The 15,933-nt window shown below is 50.2% G+C and overlaps 1 protein-coding gene across 1 annotated transcript; it reads right to left on the reverse strand.

The window, feature by feature from the left end:
* Positions 1-2,328: 2,328 nt before the first annotated feature.
* Positions 2,329-4,981, reverse strand: LOC131398405 (cationic amino acid transporter 4-like). Its single transcript, XM_058531911.1, is given in 5 exon segments — positions 2,329-2,539; positions 2,641-2,749; positions 3,005-3,645; positions 3,959-4,906; positions 4,909-4,981. Coding segments are annotated over 5 exon segments (1,902 nt in total). The 5' UTR covers positions 4,940-4,981; the 3' UTR covers positions 2,329-2,366.
* Between the last annotated feature and the right edge of the window lie 10,952 nt (positions 4,982-15,933).

Raw genomic sequence — 15,933 nt, forward strand, 5'->3', positions numbered from 1 at the left:
TTCTGCAGAACGCTCTCCCAGTCTGTCTCCAGTGTTCCCAGCAGCTCCTCGCTTACCAGCTGTCCCCACACTGGATGTGGTCGACTCTTAGCCCTGCCTGGCGCCCAGCCTTCCTCACCCTGCCAGCACTTCCCTCAGAGTAGAGCCCCTCCCCTCTCAGCAGCCCTGCCCCGGGGTCTGTGCAGCCAGAGTCCAAGGCAAGGGAGAAGGAAGCCTGACAAGAGGAGTCGTTTCAGCTGCTCTGGGGCCGGGTTCCTAGGGCGGGTCCCTTCCCAGCTCTGGGCCTCATCCATGGAGTGAGGAGTGCGGTGGGCAGATGATCTGATTCCCTAGGACCCCAGGCAAGGGCACAGGCACCTCTTGGGCCCAAACCTGCTCAGCTTGTGAGCGCCAGCCCCTTCGTGGTGGCAGCCCTCGGGCTGGGATGGGGAGGGTGGTGGGGCTGAGTTGGTGGGTTTGGGGTCTTTTGGGACCTTCTGTATGTCTCCTCGGTGACCCCCAGCCCAACGCCCTGGAGCCTGCTCACCGAGCGTGCCGGGAGCCATGGGGTGGGGAGGCTGCCTATCTAGATATTATGTCACTCTACTCGAGGTCACACCTGAGAGCATGTCTGGGCAGCTGCCCACCTAGCCGAAGATAACTACACAAGGACCACGCTCTGACCAAGACCCCAGGTGGAGCCCAGGGGCTGGAAAGAATGTCCTTAACAAAGGACATGGAAGCCTCCAGCAGGCTGGCCTGGTTCTGGCTCTGGAATCCTCCAGGGAACCTGAGTCCTGCCTGCTGGAGAATTTCCCCATGCCCTCAGGACCACGGTCAGGAGGGGAGGGATGGGGGCAGCAGGAGCCAAGCCCTCTCTCAGTCCCAGGGAGCGGCAAGGATTTGGGGGCACCCACCCCAGAGACACAAGGGGCTGCCTTCTCATTGGTCCCTGGTGACCAGGGACATGTTGACAGCTTGCTGGTGGAGTGACGTGGGCCAGGTTGGGGAGGGCCAGGAGTGAGGCTCAGGCTGGGCAGCATCTGGAATCATCTGGCACCTGGAGCCTCAGCAAAGCCTTGGGGTCCCTGCTCCTCTCAATCCCCAGAGTTGTGTCCATGGGAGGTGGGTTCAGAGGGGCCAGGGTGAGAGAACACGGCCCTGAGCCTGGCTATTGGAGCAGGGTCACAAGTACCTGGTTGTCCTTGGGGCCCCGAGAAAGCTGAGGTCAAGGCTGCAGAGAGCCGAGGAGTAAAGCTGCCAGAGCCAGCAGCTTCTTGTGTGGTCCTTCCAGGCAGGAACAGGGGGGGGAGGCGTCTATGGTAGACGTAGCATGGCCTTGTGGAGACCAGTGGGGTTGCAGGGTGGGCCTGGGTACCTGCAAGGATGGGGCCCCACTGCCGTCAGGTGGGCTGGAAGGTGCCTGGAGCAGGCCCAGGCGCTTGTGCCCCCACCTGCACGCGTGTGTCCCGTCCTGAGCCTTTATCACAAAGCCCTGAGGGGCGGGCAGGGAGAGAGGCAGCTGGAGAGCTGCGGGCAGCTCTGAGCTTGGAACCAGCTGTGCCTCAGTCAGCGCGTGGGTATGCACCCCCAGGGGAGCCGTGTGGGCCACGTGGGCCTGTGCCTGAGAGATGCGTGTACCCGGGCAGGTGGGCCTCTATACCCAGGGCAGGCCTCAGGCAGATTCCCTGCTCTCTAGGAGCCCTGGGAAAGCGAGGGAACCCCGGAACTCGACTGCCCTTTCTAGGCGGCCTCCTTGGGATCCAGGCTGTGCTCTCTGTATCTGCCCCTAGGGTACATGGAGGAAGCCTGGGAGGGAGCCTGGCCCCGCCCTGTCAGGGACCTCTCTGTGCCTCGTGTGTGTAGCTCCTCTCTGAGCTGGGCAGAAAGCACTGGCCTGAGAGCAGGACCCCAGGACCCACGCCTGGCCATGTCCCTGACTCAGGCTGTCCCAGGGCTGGCACCTGCTCTTTACAGAACCTCAGCAACTTTGCTGTGGATTGGAGACAGTCATCTGGTTCCCAGGAGCAGGTGAGGACTCAATGCCATGAAGAACACCACAGTGAACATGGCAGCAGGCCACATGGCTGGCTGAGCGTTTATTATTGTGGATCCCTGGGGCTGCGAGCCTCTTCCCTGCCCTCCCTACTTCACCTGCCCGGGTAGCTGGAGTTGGTCACAAACTGGAAGGCGCTGGGCAGAGTCCACCACACCTATGCTGGCCGCAGCCCACTCCAGAAGACTTGAAGCTCAGCACGTGGGCTAAGTTCCTGAGGACCACCAGCATGGGCAGGCCTGCAAACCCGAGCTGCCCCCAGTAGAAGGGGCTTCCAGCACCTCCGGCCTGCCAAGGAGGTAGGGGATGGCAGGCAGGCCCCCAGTGGTCCTCATGGACTGGCAGGCTGCTCCGTGTGTCTGGGCTCCTGGGCAGGTGTCTGGCTGGGGGGCTGCAGGGCCTGCACTGTCTCTTCCAGGCTGCTGCGTGTGGCAGTCAACCCCGGCCGCTCCCGCTGGTTCTCCTTGCTGTGCCAGATGCCGTAGCCAAAATACACCGCGAATCCTGCAAGGGTGGCACAAGCCTAAGGGGCAGGTCCCAGCCCTGCTTGCTCTGCTTGCCCTCCTCCTGCAGCCCACCTGAGTCCCAGGCTGGCCCCCACTCACCGATCAGCAGACCAATGGAGAAGCACGCCCAGGCTGGGGAGCTCAGAGTCAGCATGAGGAAGATGTTGAGGAGGATGCTCAGGGCTGGAGTCAGGGGCATCAGGGGAACCTGAGGGGCAAGGGCAGGGCTAGCCTGGGCTGTGGGAAGGTCTGCTGGCCCAGGGCCTGATTTCTCGGAAGTCCACAGAGCCTTCTCCACCTCTGGAGATTCTGAAGACAAGTGCCCACTTTCTGTGAGAACGAGGGCAGTGGGGTACCGGCCTCCCCTGCCCTGTGAGCCCTGGTACCTCCTGCCACAGCAGAGGAGGGGTGAGGGGAGCTGGCTGGGCTGAGAGTGATTGATGGGTGCTGCTGGAGGAAGTACCTGGAAGGTGTCCTGCTGGCGCTGTTGGTGGTGGGCCCCCAGAACGAGGAGACTGAGCAGAAACATGACGGAGCTGAGCAGGAGCAGCAGGATGTAGCCCCAGAGCGGGAGGTGCAGGGCGGAGTCCCCAAAGACTAGCACGCAGTCTAGAGTGATGGCCGAGGCCACCAGGATACCCAGTGCCCAAGTTACGACAGCTCCAGGCCAGCATCCACCCAGGAAGCCGAGGTAGGGCCTCAGGGCTGGTCGCAGCTGCCCGGGCTCAGGGGCTGAGGCCTGCTCTGTACCCAGCAGTTCTGTGTGGCCTGATGAGTCATCATACTCCCTGGCAACAGGGCCAGGGCTGACCAGGCCCGAGGAGGTGGATGGAGGGGACTTTTGGAAGCGTAGCACGATGATGCTGGTGGCCATGAAGGTGTAGACCAGCAGTGCGCTGATGGAGTGGAACTGGAGCAGTGCCTCAGGATCCAGCAGCAGCGCCAGGAAAGCCATGAGGACCCCAAACACCAGGATGCCCACCACGGGCACCTGTGTTCGGGTGTGCATGTGGGCAGACACCTGGAAGATGAGCCCATCGACGGCCATGGCATGGAGCACGCGTGGCAGGAAAATGAGGATTCTGAGCAGGACAGTAATCATGGCTGTGGTAAAGGGTGGGAGACTGGTCAGCGTGGTGGACAGGCCCACCAGGGACCACTGCTAGGGTCAGGGCATGGGTGGCCCTTCAGGAAAATGGGCATGAGTTTGGGCTCTCAGAGTGACCCTGAGTATATGTGGGGTGCAGGATTGTTCCCCCCTACCTCCCCGGAATGGGATAGCCCAGTTTAGGTGACAGACCCAGTGGGCCCATTATGCAACTGGAAACAGGCACAGATGGAGATGTGCTCTGTGGGAGGCTTAGGGCAGGGCCCCACCGACCTGGTCTGTCCCACCTTGCCCAGAAGGGCCCCTTACCGCAGATTGAACCAGCTGCCACGATGAAGCTCGCCCAGCTATAGCCCCGCTGGTGGAAGGCATCAGTGAGTCCCCAGAAAGGCTCCAGGCTGTACCAGGGCACCATGAGGGTGAGCACACTAGAGACAAGGATGTAGATGCCAGCCACAAGGCCGAGAGAGATGATGATGGCCTTAGGCACAGCTCGCTTTGGGTTCTGGGCCTCCTTGCTGAAGGCAACAATGACATCAAAGCCCATGAAGGTGTTGAAGCAGATGGCGGCGCCGGCCATGATGCCGGAGAAGCCAAAGGGTGCAAAGCCGCCCTCCTCAGTGCTCCAGTTGTGCAGGCGGGCCAGGACAAACCCCAGGATGATGATGAAGAGGACGATGACCAAGTTGATGGCAAATACGGTGAGGTTGATCCAGGAAGAGATGCGGGCTCCACAGAAGACGAATATGGAAGCCAAAAGTATGATGCCAGCAGCCAAGAAGTCTGGGTACTGGGCCAGGAGGGGCACCTGCCAGATGCCCACATGGGCCTCAGTGAAGCTGCGGATGCAGTGGCTGAAGATGGTGTCCAGGTAGCTGCTCCAGACCCGGGCCATAGCAGCGCCACCAATGAGACCCCGAAGAAGCATGATCCAGCCAATGAGGAAGGCCCACAGCTCGCCCATGGACAAGTAGGTGAGCAGGTATGGAGAGTCCCTGTGAGATACACGTGCCCCCAGCTCTGCATAGCATAGGGCTGCCAGCAGGGAGACCATGGCAGCCAAGCTGTAGGACACAAGCACTGCAGGGCCAGCCATCTCCTTGGCCACGATGCCTGTGAACACATAGAGGCCCACACCCACCATGGCCCCCACACCCAGCAGGGTCAGGTGCATCGTGGTCAGGTGGTGTCGCGGCAGTGTTTCCCTGGTGGACTCCTCCAGTGTCTTCAGCCTGTTCAGCTTCTGGCAGAAGTGCCCAGGCTCGCAGTGCTGGGCAGTCCCCGGGCCATGGTTGGCCGCTGAGAGGAGCACCAAGCCAGCTGCCGGCACCTACGAGGGCCAGAGGGGAGTGGCAGGCTTCCCAGATGGGTCCTGACCAGCTTTCAGTCCTTGCTCTGACCCTGCCCTGAGGACCCAAGGCTGGAACCACTGGCTAGCTGCAGGGCTGGATGAGGAGGGGGTCAGGTCCCATCAGAAGGGTGGGCAGGAGGTCACAGGGAAGCGTGGGGATGCCTTTCGCCTGCTCTCCAGGCAAACAAGGGAGCCTGGTGGATCCAGATCTGGGCATGTTTGGGAGGGGCCCTGAGGTTGTGGAGGGGGCAGCACCAAGGAGCCCAGCTAGGAACCCCTCCAGTGGTCTGGAATCCCAGAGCGGGGTGGAAGCCTGAGGCTTCCCCAGAGCTGGGTCAGGCCTCAAGGACCCAGAACAGGAGTGATGTCGTGGCCCTGGGCTATGCCTAGGTGGCCACCTGGCCTCAGACTGAGGCATTCACCACCCACCCCTATCACAGCACACCGCCAGGTGTGGGGTCCCCCTGGGCCGTGGGCCACGGGCCCCGGGCCCCACCCCTGCACGGAGATACTCTGCCATGGTGCTGTGGCCAGAGTAAGTTCCACTGTGCCCCTGTCCCCAGGTACCCTAACCTTGGCCTCCTCTCTGGCCTGAGTCAGTCCCTGCATGACTTGCTGCAACTCTCCTGCTGTCGCCACCACTGCCCCTCTGTGCCCAGGGCCTGCCCTAACCCCTGGGCACCAGATCCGGCACTGGGCCCTGCCTCACGGTCACACAGGCACTCAGCCCACCCTACCCACACGTCACACGGTCAAGACAGAGCTCACCAGATTTTAGGAAAACCCTATTACTGTACCCAGTTCACAGATGAGGGAGCTCAGGCCACCAGGTAAGTGACTAGCCCAGGTCACCGGAGTGGCCTTAGAGGCTGGTGGAGGTTAAGATCCAGGTCTAGGGGGGTATGTCTGGACCCCATCTGCTTTCCACTGCTGCAGACACCCACCTTGATCCCTCATCCTAACACAGGTACTCCACCAGCTGGGCACCATCCATATCTCTCAACACTGGGAGTTGTGGGGGCTGCAAGCGTCAGGCGAGACTCTGGTAAGAGGAGGGTATGAATCTGGCTGAGAGGCCCTGGGCAGTCCCTGACCTCCTGGCACAAGGGGATGGCGGGAAGCCACCCTCATCCATTGATGAGGGAGTGCCCGGCTTTGGGGAGTGTTCTGTAAGTTGGCAGAACTCATGCTGGCTGTTCTGAGCTTCTAGCTACAGACAGTGTCCTGAAAGGAGGCGAGCAGACTCCTGGGGACGACTACCAGCTCTCCAGCCTGGGGTACCCCTAGGGCGCCTCACACACCGATGGCAGCCCCTCCTAGCCCAGGAGCACCTGTCAAGCCTAGAGGGGTATGAAATTGTTTACAGCAAAATGATGACAATCCATCCAAGCAAAGCAAACCAAAACAGATATCCTCTTCCTCCAGAACTTTCTCCATGTTGTCAGGTTTATATGTGGTTTGTGGAATAGAACTTTAGGGGGACCTGCTGGCTGTCTGCCTCAGTGGGCTGGTGACAGAAAGGTGCACTTCCAGACAAAATGGTGCTACTTTTAGAACACTCTGCCTTAGCCAGCCCCCTTGCCCCCAGACATTTGGCTGATATCATCTTGAGGAACTTCTCAGGTGGGCTGCCACTTCCTGCAGGGGTGACATCTCCCTTACCTCGCTCCTGTGGGGCCTAAACATAACTGAGTAGATGTTCCTGTTCTGAAATGCCTTCACGGAAATCCAGAAAAATGCATTTCCAACCAAGAGGCCTGAGCAGTTTTGTAATAGGAGCTCCCCCAAGGCCTTACCGATGACCACCTGAGAGCTGGTGTGCAGGGTTTCAGAGCACTGACTTCTTATCTACCCAGAGAGGGGCTCTCACCACACCCCTCCACAGGCACCAACATCCAATGGATATTTGTGCCAAAGCCTGGTTGACGCAGTGAACTGTAAACTTCCAGGGCCATGGCTGGGCCAAGTGCAGGACCACAGTGAGCAAGGCAGTTACACAGAGCAACACCAGGAAGATGCAGTGAAGAGAAAGCACCAAAAAGTACAAGAAGAAGAAAAGAGAACACTTCCCACCTCATCCTACAAAGCCGGGATTGCCCTGACACTAAACCCAAGAAAGACATCACAAGGAAGGAAAACTACAGACCGATATCTTTTATGGATATAGATGCATAATTGCTCAACTAAACCAGCAAATTAAATCCAGTGACATGTAAAAACAACCAAGTGGGATTTATCCCAGGAATGCAAGATTGATTTAACTTATGAAAATCAGTGAATGTAATATGCCATACTAATAGAATAAAGGACAAAAGCACATAATCTTCTCAACAGACACAGAAAAAAAAAAGTCAACAAACCTAGAATAGAAGGGACCGCCCTCAAACCGACAAAGACCATCTACAAAAAACCAGGAGCTACTGTACTCCATGGTGAGAGACAGAAGGCTTTCCCTTTGATCAGGAACAGCATCAGGATGTCCTTTCTTGCCACCTGTCTTCAACATTTTACTGGAGGCTCTGGCCATGGCAGTTAGGGGAGAACATGAAATAAAAGGAATCCAGATTAGACAGGAAGAAGTAAAACTATCTCCAGCCTCAGATGACATGATCTTATGTAGAGAAAATCCTAAGGCATCCAAATAGAAAATATTAGAACTAATAAGCAAGTTCAGCAAAGGTGCAGAGTACAAGATTAACATACAACAATCAATTGTATTTCTATACACTAGCAATGAACTATCCAGAAATGAAATTAAGAAAACAATTCTGTCTACATAGCATCAAAAAGAATAAATTATTGTATAAACATACTTAAATAAATTTAACAAAAGAAATGCAAGACTTGTGCAGGAATATCTACTACTACTAAACTGAAAACTACTAAATATCTTTGAAAAAAGTAAAAGAAGACCTAAATAAGTGGGAAGACATCCCACGTTCATGGACTAGATAACTTAATATTGTCACGATGGCAGTACTCCCCTAATTCGTCTGCAAATTCAGTGCAATCCCTATCAAAATCTCAACTGTCTATTCTGCAGAAATTATCAAGCTGACCCTAAAGTTCACGTGGAGAGGGGAGGGACCCAGAATAGCCAAAACAATTTTGATGAAGAGCAAAGTTTGAGGACTTACACATTCTGTTTTCTAAACTGACTACAAAGCTACAGGAATCAAGACAGTGTGTTACTGACATAAGGATAGACGTATGGATCAATGGAATAGACTTGAGAGTCCAAAAATATGGGCAATTAATTTTTAAAAATTTATGGCCAATTTAAATTTATGGCCAATTAAGTTTTTAAAAAATACACTTTATTTTTTAGAGCAGTTTTAGGTTCACAACATAATTGAGCAGAAGGTGGAGTTCCCATATACCCCAGCCACTCACATGCACAGCCTCCCTGACTATCAACATCCCTAACCAGATTGGTACATTTGTTACAATTGATGAACCTACATTGACATGTCATTATCACCTCAAGTCCATAGTCTACATTAGGACTCACTCTTGGTGGTGTACATTCCATGGGTTTTCACAAATGTATAATGACTTGTACACACTGTTACAGTATGCCCTAAAATTCATCCCATCTTCACCTATTCATCCCTCCCTCCCCACTGACCTCTGGCAACTGCTGATCTTTTCACTGTCTCCACAGTTTTGCCTTTCTAGAATGCAATATAGTTGGAATCATACAGTATTTAGCCTTTTCAGACTGGCCTTTTTCACTTAGTCCTATGCATTTAGGTTGTCTTATGTCTTTTCATGGCTTGATATCTCCTTTCTTTTTGGTGCGGAGTAATATTTCTGTCTGGACATATCACATTTTATCCATTCGCCTACTGAAGGACATCATGGTTGCTTCCAAGTTTTGGCAATTATGTATGAATGAAGCTACTGTAAACATCTATGTGCAGGTTTTTGTGTGAACATAAGTTTTCAACTCATTTGGGCAAATACCAAGGGATGTGGTTGCTGAATCATGTGGTAAAAGTATGTTTACTTTTGTAAGAAACTGCCAAACTGACTTCCAAAATGCGTGTGCCACGTTGCATTCCCACCAGCAATGATGGATCGTTCCTGTTGCTCTGCATCCTCAGCAACATTTGGTGCTGTCAGTGTATTGGATTTTCACCATTCTAACAGGTTGTGTAGTGGTATCTCGTTGCTTTAATTTGCAGTTCCCTAATAACATATGATGTGGAGCATCTTTTCATTGGCTGATTTGCCAACTGTATATCTTCTTTGGTGAGGTGTCTGTTCAGATCTTTTGCCTATTTTTCATTGGGTTGTTGGTTTTCTTATTGTTGATTTTTAAGATTTCTTTGTATATTTTGGATAAAAATTCTGTATCAGATATATCTTTTACAAATATTTTCTCCTAGTCTATGCTTTGTCTTCTCATTCTCTTGATGTCCAGTTGATTTTTGACAAGAGTGCCAAAACAATTCAATGGAGGAAACAATAGTCTTTTCAACACACTGTGCTGCAGCAACTAGATATCCACATGCCAATGAATGAAGTCAGACTCCTACCTCACACCACACACATTATTAACTCAAAATGGATCAGAGACCTAAATCTAAGAGCTGAAACTATACAGTCATAGCTTGGAAATATCGTGGGTTCGGTTCCAGACCACTGCAACAAAATGAATGTCATAATAAAGTGTGTCAGATGAATTTTTTGGTTTCCTAGTGCATATAAAAGTTATCTTTACACTATACTATAGTCTATTAAGTGTGCAATAGCATTATGTCTGAAAAAAGAATGCATATGCATTAATTAAAAACTGCTTTATTGTTAAAAGAATGCCAACCATCATCTGATCTTTCAGCGCGTTGTAATCTTTTTGCTGGAGGAGGGTCTTGCCTCGATGTTGATGGCTGCTGACTGATCAGGGTGGTGGTTGCTGAAAGTTGGGGTGGCTGTGGCAATTTTTTAAAATAAGCCAACAGTGAAGTTTCCTGCATCATTTGACTCTTCCTTTCATGAACGATTTCTCTGTGTCATGTGATACTGTTTGATAGCATTTATACCCACAGTAGAACTTCTTTCAATATTGAAGTCAGTCCTCTCAAAACCTGTAACTTAGTTTATTGCATAAGTAAGCTTATGTAATATTCTAAATTCTTCATTGTCATTTTAACAATCTTCACAGCATCTTCCCCAGGAGTAGATTCCATCTTAAGAAACCACTTTCTTTGCTCATCCATAAGAAGCAACTCCTCATCCGTGAGAGTTTTTTTTGTGTGTGTGTGAGGAAGATCAGCCCTGAGCTAACATCCATGCCAATCCTCCTCTTTTTGCTGAGGAAGACGGGCTCTGAGCTAACATCTATTGCCAACCCTCCTCCCTTTTTTCCCCCAAAGCCCCAGTAGATAGTTGTATGTCGTAGTTGCACATTCTTCCAGTTGCTGTATGTGGGACGCCGCCTCAGCATGGCCGGAGAAGCAGTGCGTCGGTTTGCGCCCGGGATCCGAACCCAGGCCGCCAGCAGTGGAGAGCGAGCACTTAACCACCAAGCCCCGGGGCTGGCCCCCGTGAGAGTTTTTATCATGAGATTGCAGCAATTCAGCCATATCTTCAGGCTCCACTTCTAATTCTAGTTCTCTTGCTATTTCTATCTCATCCACAGTTACTTCCTTCACCGAAGTCTTAAACCCTTCAAAGTCATCCAGGAGGGTTGGAATCAACTTCTTCTAAACTTCTGTTAATGATGATATTTTGTATTCTTTCCATGAATAACAAATGTTCTTAAGGGCATCTACAGCAGTGAATTCTTTCCAGAAGGTTTTCAATTTACTTTGCCCAGTTCCATCAGAGGAATCACTGTTTATGGCAGCTGTAGCCTTATGAAATATATTTCTTAAATAATAAGACTTGAAAGTCAAAATTACTCCTTGATCTATGATCAAAATGACTGCCCAGTTCCTGCAGAAAGGAGGTTGTGTTAGCAGGCATGAAAACAGCATCAATCTCATTGTACATCTGCATCAGAGCTCTTGGGTGACCAGGTGCATTGTCAATGAGGAGTAATATTTTGAAAGGAGTCTTTTTTTCTGAGCAGTATTTCTCAACATTGTGCTTAAAATGTTCAGTAAACCATGTTGTGAACAGATGTGCTGTCATCCAGGCTTTGTTCCATTTATGGGGCACAGGCAGAGTAGATTTAGCACAATTCTTAAGGACCCTGGGATTTTCAGAATGGTAAATGAGCATTGGCTTCAACTTCAAGTCACCAGCTGCATTAGCCCCTAACAAGCGAGTCAGCCTGTCCTTTGAAGTGTTGAATCCAGGCATTGACTTCTGTCTAGCTATGAAAGTCGTAGATGGCATCTTCTCCAATGTAAGGCTGTTTCATCTACATTGAAAATCTGTTGTTTAGAGCAGCCACCTTCATTAATGATCTTAGCTAGATCTTCTGGATAACTTGCTGCAGCTTCTACATCAGAACTTGCTGCTTCCCCTTCCAGTTTTATGTTATAGAGATGGCTTCTTTCCGTAAACTTCGTGAACCAACTTCTGCTAGCTTCAATCTTTTATTCTGCAGCTTCCTCACCTCTCTCAGCCTTCCTAGAATTGAAGACAGTTAGGGCCTTCTCTGGATTAGGCTTTGGCTTAAGGGAATGTTGTGGCTGGTTTGATCTTCTATCCAGACCACTAAAATTTTCTGCATATCAGCAATAAGGCTGTTTTGCTTTCTTATCATTCTTATGTTCACTGGAATGACACTTAATTTCCTTTCAGAACTTTTCCTTTGCATTCACAGCTTGGATAACTGTTTGGCACAGGAGGCCTACCTTTTGGCCTATCTGGGCTTTTGACATGCCTTCCTCACTAAGCTTAATCATTTTTAGGTTTTGGTTTAAAGTGAGAGACATGGGAGTCTTCCTTTCACTTGAACACTTAGAGGCCATCATAGGGTTATTAATTGGCCTAATTTCAATATTGTTATGTCTCAGGGAATAGGGAAGCCTGAGGAGAGGGAAAAGGATAGGAGAATAGCCAGTCAGTGGAGCAGTCAGAATACACACAACGTTAATCAATTAAGTTGCTGTCTTACATGGGCGCAGTTTGTGGCAACCCATAACAATTACAATACTAAAATCAAAGATCACTAGTCACAGATCACCATAATAAATTAATACATTTTTCCATCAGATGAATGAAGCTCACCCATTTTATGGGACTGACTTATTCCCGGGATTGGGGAACTGGTTTAATGGGGTGTGAGGAGATGTGTTCTGATCCCTTCCTTTCTGCTTGTTCATCCTCATTCTAATCTATGTTCTTTTCTCCTTTTGCAGATTTCTCACCACTCAGCTACTAACTCATTTTCTCTCTCCACAGTCACCAACTCAGCTTTTAATATGTGAACCTGTAAGTAAGCATAAGTGAGGCCATCTTGTTATGCTAAATGGCCCCAGCCCCTCCTCTCTGTGACTACTTGCTGCTTTGCACATACTCTAAAATAATCCATGTGCCCTGCTGATTTACAGTCTCTGCTTACGTATGTACTCCCCTATAGCTTGATAAATTAAAACTTTGTTCTATGAGTTTCTCTCCAGGAACAGGTTGACCGCAGGCAGGAAACACACTTACAAGATATTCATCATCACTGACCTAAGAAAACAACAGTGAAAGACCATGGAGTCCATCATGCCTGAAGGAAAACCCCTCCTTACTGCCCATTTTCCCTATATAACTATCTCAAAATTCTGTAATTCTTGAAAATGGGTTTTTGAGACATTAGTCACCCATCTTCCAATTATGCTGGCTAATTGTATTAAAGCTTCCTTTCTCGACTAACTCGTGATTAATTGGCTCAGATTGCAGCGAGCAGAGTGAACCCATTGCTCGGTAACAAATCTGGCACCCCAGATGGGACCATAGCCTCTGCCTGTGGCTAATCGACTTGGAAGAAGCTGGTTTTGGACTTTCCCAGGAGCTGCCAGGCAGCTTTTTTTCCTGGGGCAATTCGCATGATGGCTTCTTCACTTGCTGACTGCCTCTAATGCTTCAGTGATCAGGAAATGAAGGACTGGTTTGTAAGCTGATGAGCTTGTGTCTGCAGCTAGGGGAGTCATCCCGGAGTGCACTCCCGGGTGCTATATTCCTTTTTCCTCGTCTGGGGGCCTTAGTCAGGCCAAGGTCCATCTGGTTTAGGGGCCATTATTGAGGGATAAAGGAAAGTACAGACTGCCTAGCATATTACCTGGAAGACTAGTCTCTGGTTTCTCAGTGGTGTGCACGCCTGCTTGTTCTGTTCTCCTGAATGTATGTGTCATTCTACTAGTCTGTGCACCAGTTTTTCTCTGTCAGAACCCTGCAGCACAATTCCAGTGCTTGCTACATCATCTGTGGGGACATTTTCTGCAGAGTGTCAAGCCGAAATTGTATGCCTCAATGCAGGCACTGCTGTTTGTGTGTTAACCCTTGGGAAGAAGCTGTGAAAGCACAGCCTGACCATCTTTGCCCCGTCTTTGTCTTATCTGGCATCTTCTTTGCCATCAATTGTGTGGAAGTTAGGTTTGGTCTTAAAGTAAGCTGGACTTGGACTTTCTGCAAAATAGAAGATTTAAAAACTTTCTGTTAGGCATCTGACCTCCCACACCATTGTTGGGAAATTAGATCTTTACCCCACCTTAAACGATTACCTTTTGCTTCTTTGGCTTGTTTAGCACTGGTGGGAGAACTGTATGCTCGGGCAGAATGGGATTTGGATAAGTCCTATAGCTATCTGGATGCTCGGAGTCAAGTCCTGCACCCTTCTCCCAGTCTGTTAATTGTTGGACACAAGCTTTATCGCCATGGGCACCACACCATCCATCCCAAGAAAAAAGCCCACCTGGGTGCATACTGGCCAATTGGGCTGATTTCAGTTATGAGCCCATGACAAGGAAAAGCATGATCTTTTACTGTAATGTAGCCTGGCCCCAGTATACAGTGGGCTCAGGAGAAAAGTGGTCCTCAAAAGGGTCGCTTAATTATGACACCATTTTACAGCTAGAATTGTTCTGCAATAAGGAAGGAAAGGAAGAGGAAATCACCTAGGTTCAAGCCTTTATGCTGCTATATCTAGATCACGAAGGGGGGCAATGGACCAAGGAGTCACCTAATGGTACAAAGACCTTCTGTCATGAAGGAGGGGAAAAAGGAGGATGAGGATTTAATGGTCCTACAGGCCCTGAATCCACCAACAGCAGCCCCAGCTCCTCCTCCTCCTCCCCTTTTCCCAGGTCCACTGCTTGCCCAAGGGGAGATGACCTGATGGATTTCCAGGTGTAAGAGAGGGACTTTCTCATTCTCAAGCCTAGCAAAGGGCACAATTCGGTCAGGGGGCCCTTCTCAGAGCGGGGCAATTTCTGCTGTGACAATGTCTCATGGCGTAAATGGACAAGAGCAGCTGGCCAGCTTTGTTTGGATGCACTCTCCTTTCTCTACCTTGTATCTTTTTAACTGGAAAAATAATAACCCACCATATGGAGAGGACCCTCATAGGATGACTGATTTGTTTTCCTCCATCTTTTCCACCTGTCACCCCACATGGGCAGATATACAGACTTTTTTATATATATGCCTAAATGCCCTGTTCCCCTCCTGGGATGAGACCTTCAATGTAAACTGAATGTTCAAGTGACTTTTGCTCCAGGCCAGCTAAAGGTACAACTGCTGCTGGAACAATCCTTATGGTTCCAGATGGCCCTGCTAGGTGTTCAAACACCACTGCCAGACCCACTGCCACCGGAGACTCTCAAGGAGGTAAGACAGGATGTGTGGGGAGATGGGAAGCCTGGGAAAACAAAGAATGTTCAACCGATACATATACCCTTGAAAACCCAAAAGATAAAGCCTAGCTTGAAACAGGAGGCTCAGAAGGGCATTCAGCCAGTGCTGCAGAAATTCCTGATGGCAGGATTAATCAGACCTTGCCAGTCACCATATAATAAGCCTATTCTCCCAGTCAAAAAAAAAAAAAGCCCAATTCAGAGGAATATCAGTTTGTTCAGGACCTTCGTGCCATAAATGAGGTGGTTCAGGACCTGCACCCTGTGGTGCCCAGCCCTTACACCTTGCTAACCAACATTCTGGGTGAATATGGCTTGTTTTCAGTTTGGGGACTTAAAGGATGCATTCTTCTGCATACCACTCAACAGAAGAATCACAACAACTCTTTGCCTTTGAATGGCATGACTCAGACACTCAGGCCACTCAAAAGTATTGTTGGACAGTGCTCCCCCAGGGCTTCAAACCCCGCCCCATACTATTTGGGGAGGCCCTAGCTAAAGACTTGAGCCACTTACAATTACAAAAAGGATTGCTGTTACAGATGGATGACTTGCTGATAGTGAGCCCCACTTATGAGCAGTGTCTGGCCAACACAATAAAGACCTTAAATCATTTTGCTGAATGTGGGCACAAGGTCTCACAAAAGAAAGCACAGATGTGCAAACAAAAAGTTACATATTTAGGATTTACATCATCAAAAGGCCATAAGGAACTGCTGACAGACCAAAAGAAAACTACAGCATGCCTAAGCCCTCTCACCACCCTCATCCTATGAGGATTCTTGGGCATGACTGGTTTCTGTCAGATCTGGATTCCTAACTATGGTCTCATAGTAAAACCCCTCTATGAGGCTCTAAAATGGCTAGACTGGGAGCTACTAGAATAGACAAAGGAGTGTCAGGTGGACCATTGGTACCATTTGACAAAGTTAATTTCAGCCCCAGCCTTGGGGCTTCCTAACTTGGACAAGCCCTTCAGCCTATATGTACATAAAAGGCAGGGAATAAGCTTGGGGGTTTTAACTCAAAAACTGGGCATGACTCCCCATCCGGTGGCTCATTTTTCCAAACAATTGGATCAGACTGCCAAGGGCTAGCTGCCCCCACCTCAGGCAGTGGCTGCTGTCTGCAACATC

This window comes from Diceros bicornis, chromosome 35 (assembly GCF_020826845.1).
Source record: "Diceros bicornis minor isolate mBicDic1 chromosome 35, mDicBic1.mat.cur, whole genome shotgun sequence".
Taxonomy (NCBI): Eukaryota; Metazoa; Chordata; class Mammalia; order Perissodactyla; family Rhinocerotidae; genus Diceros; species Diceros bicornis.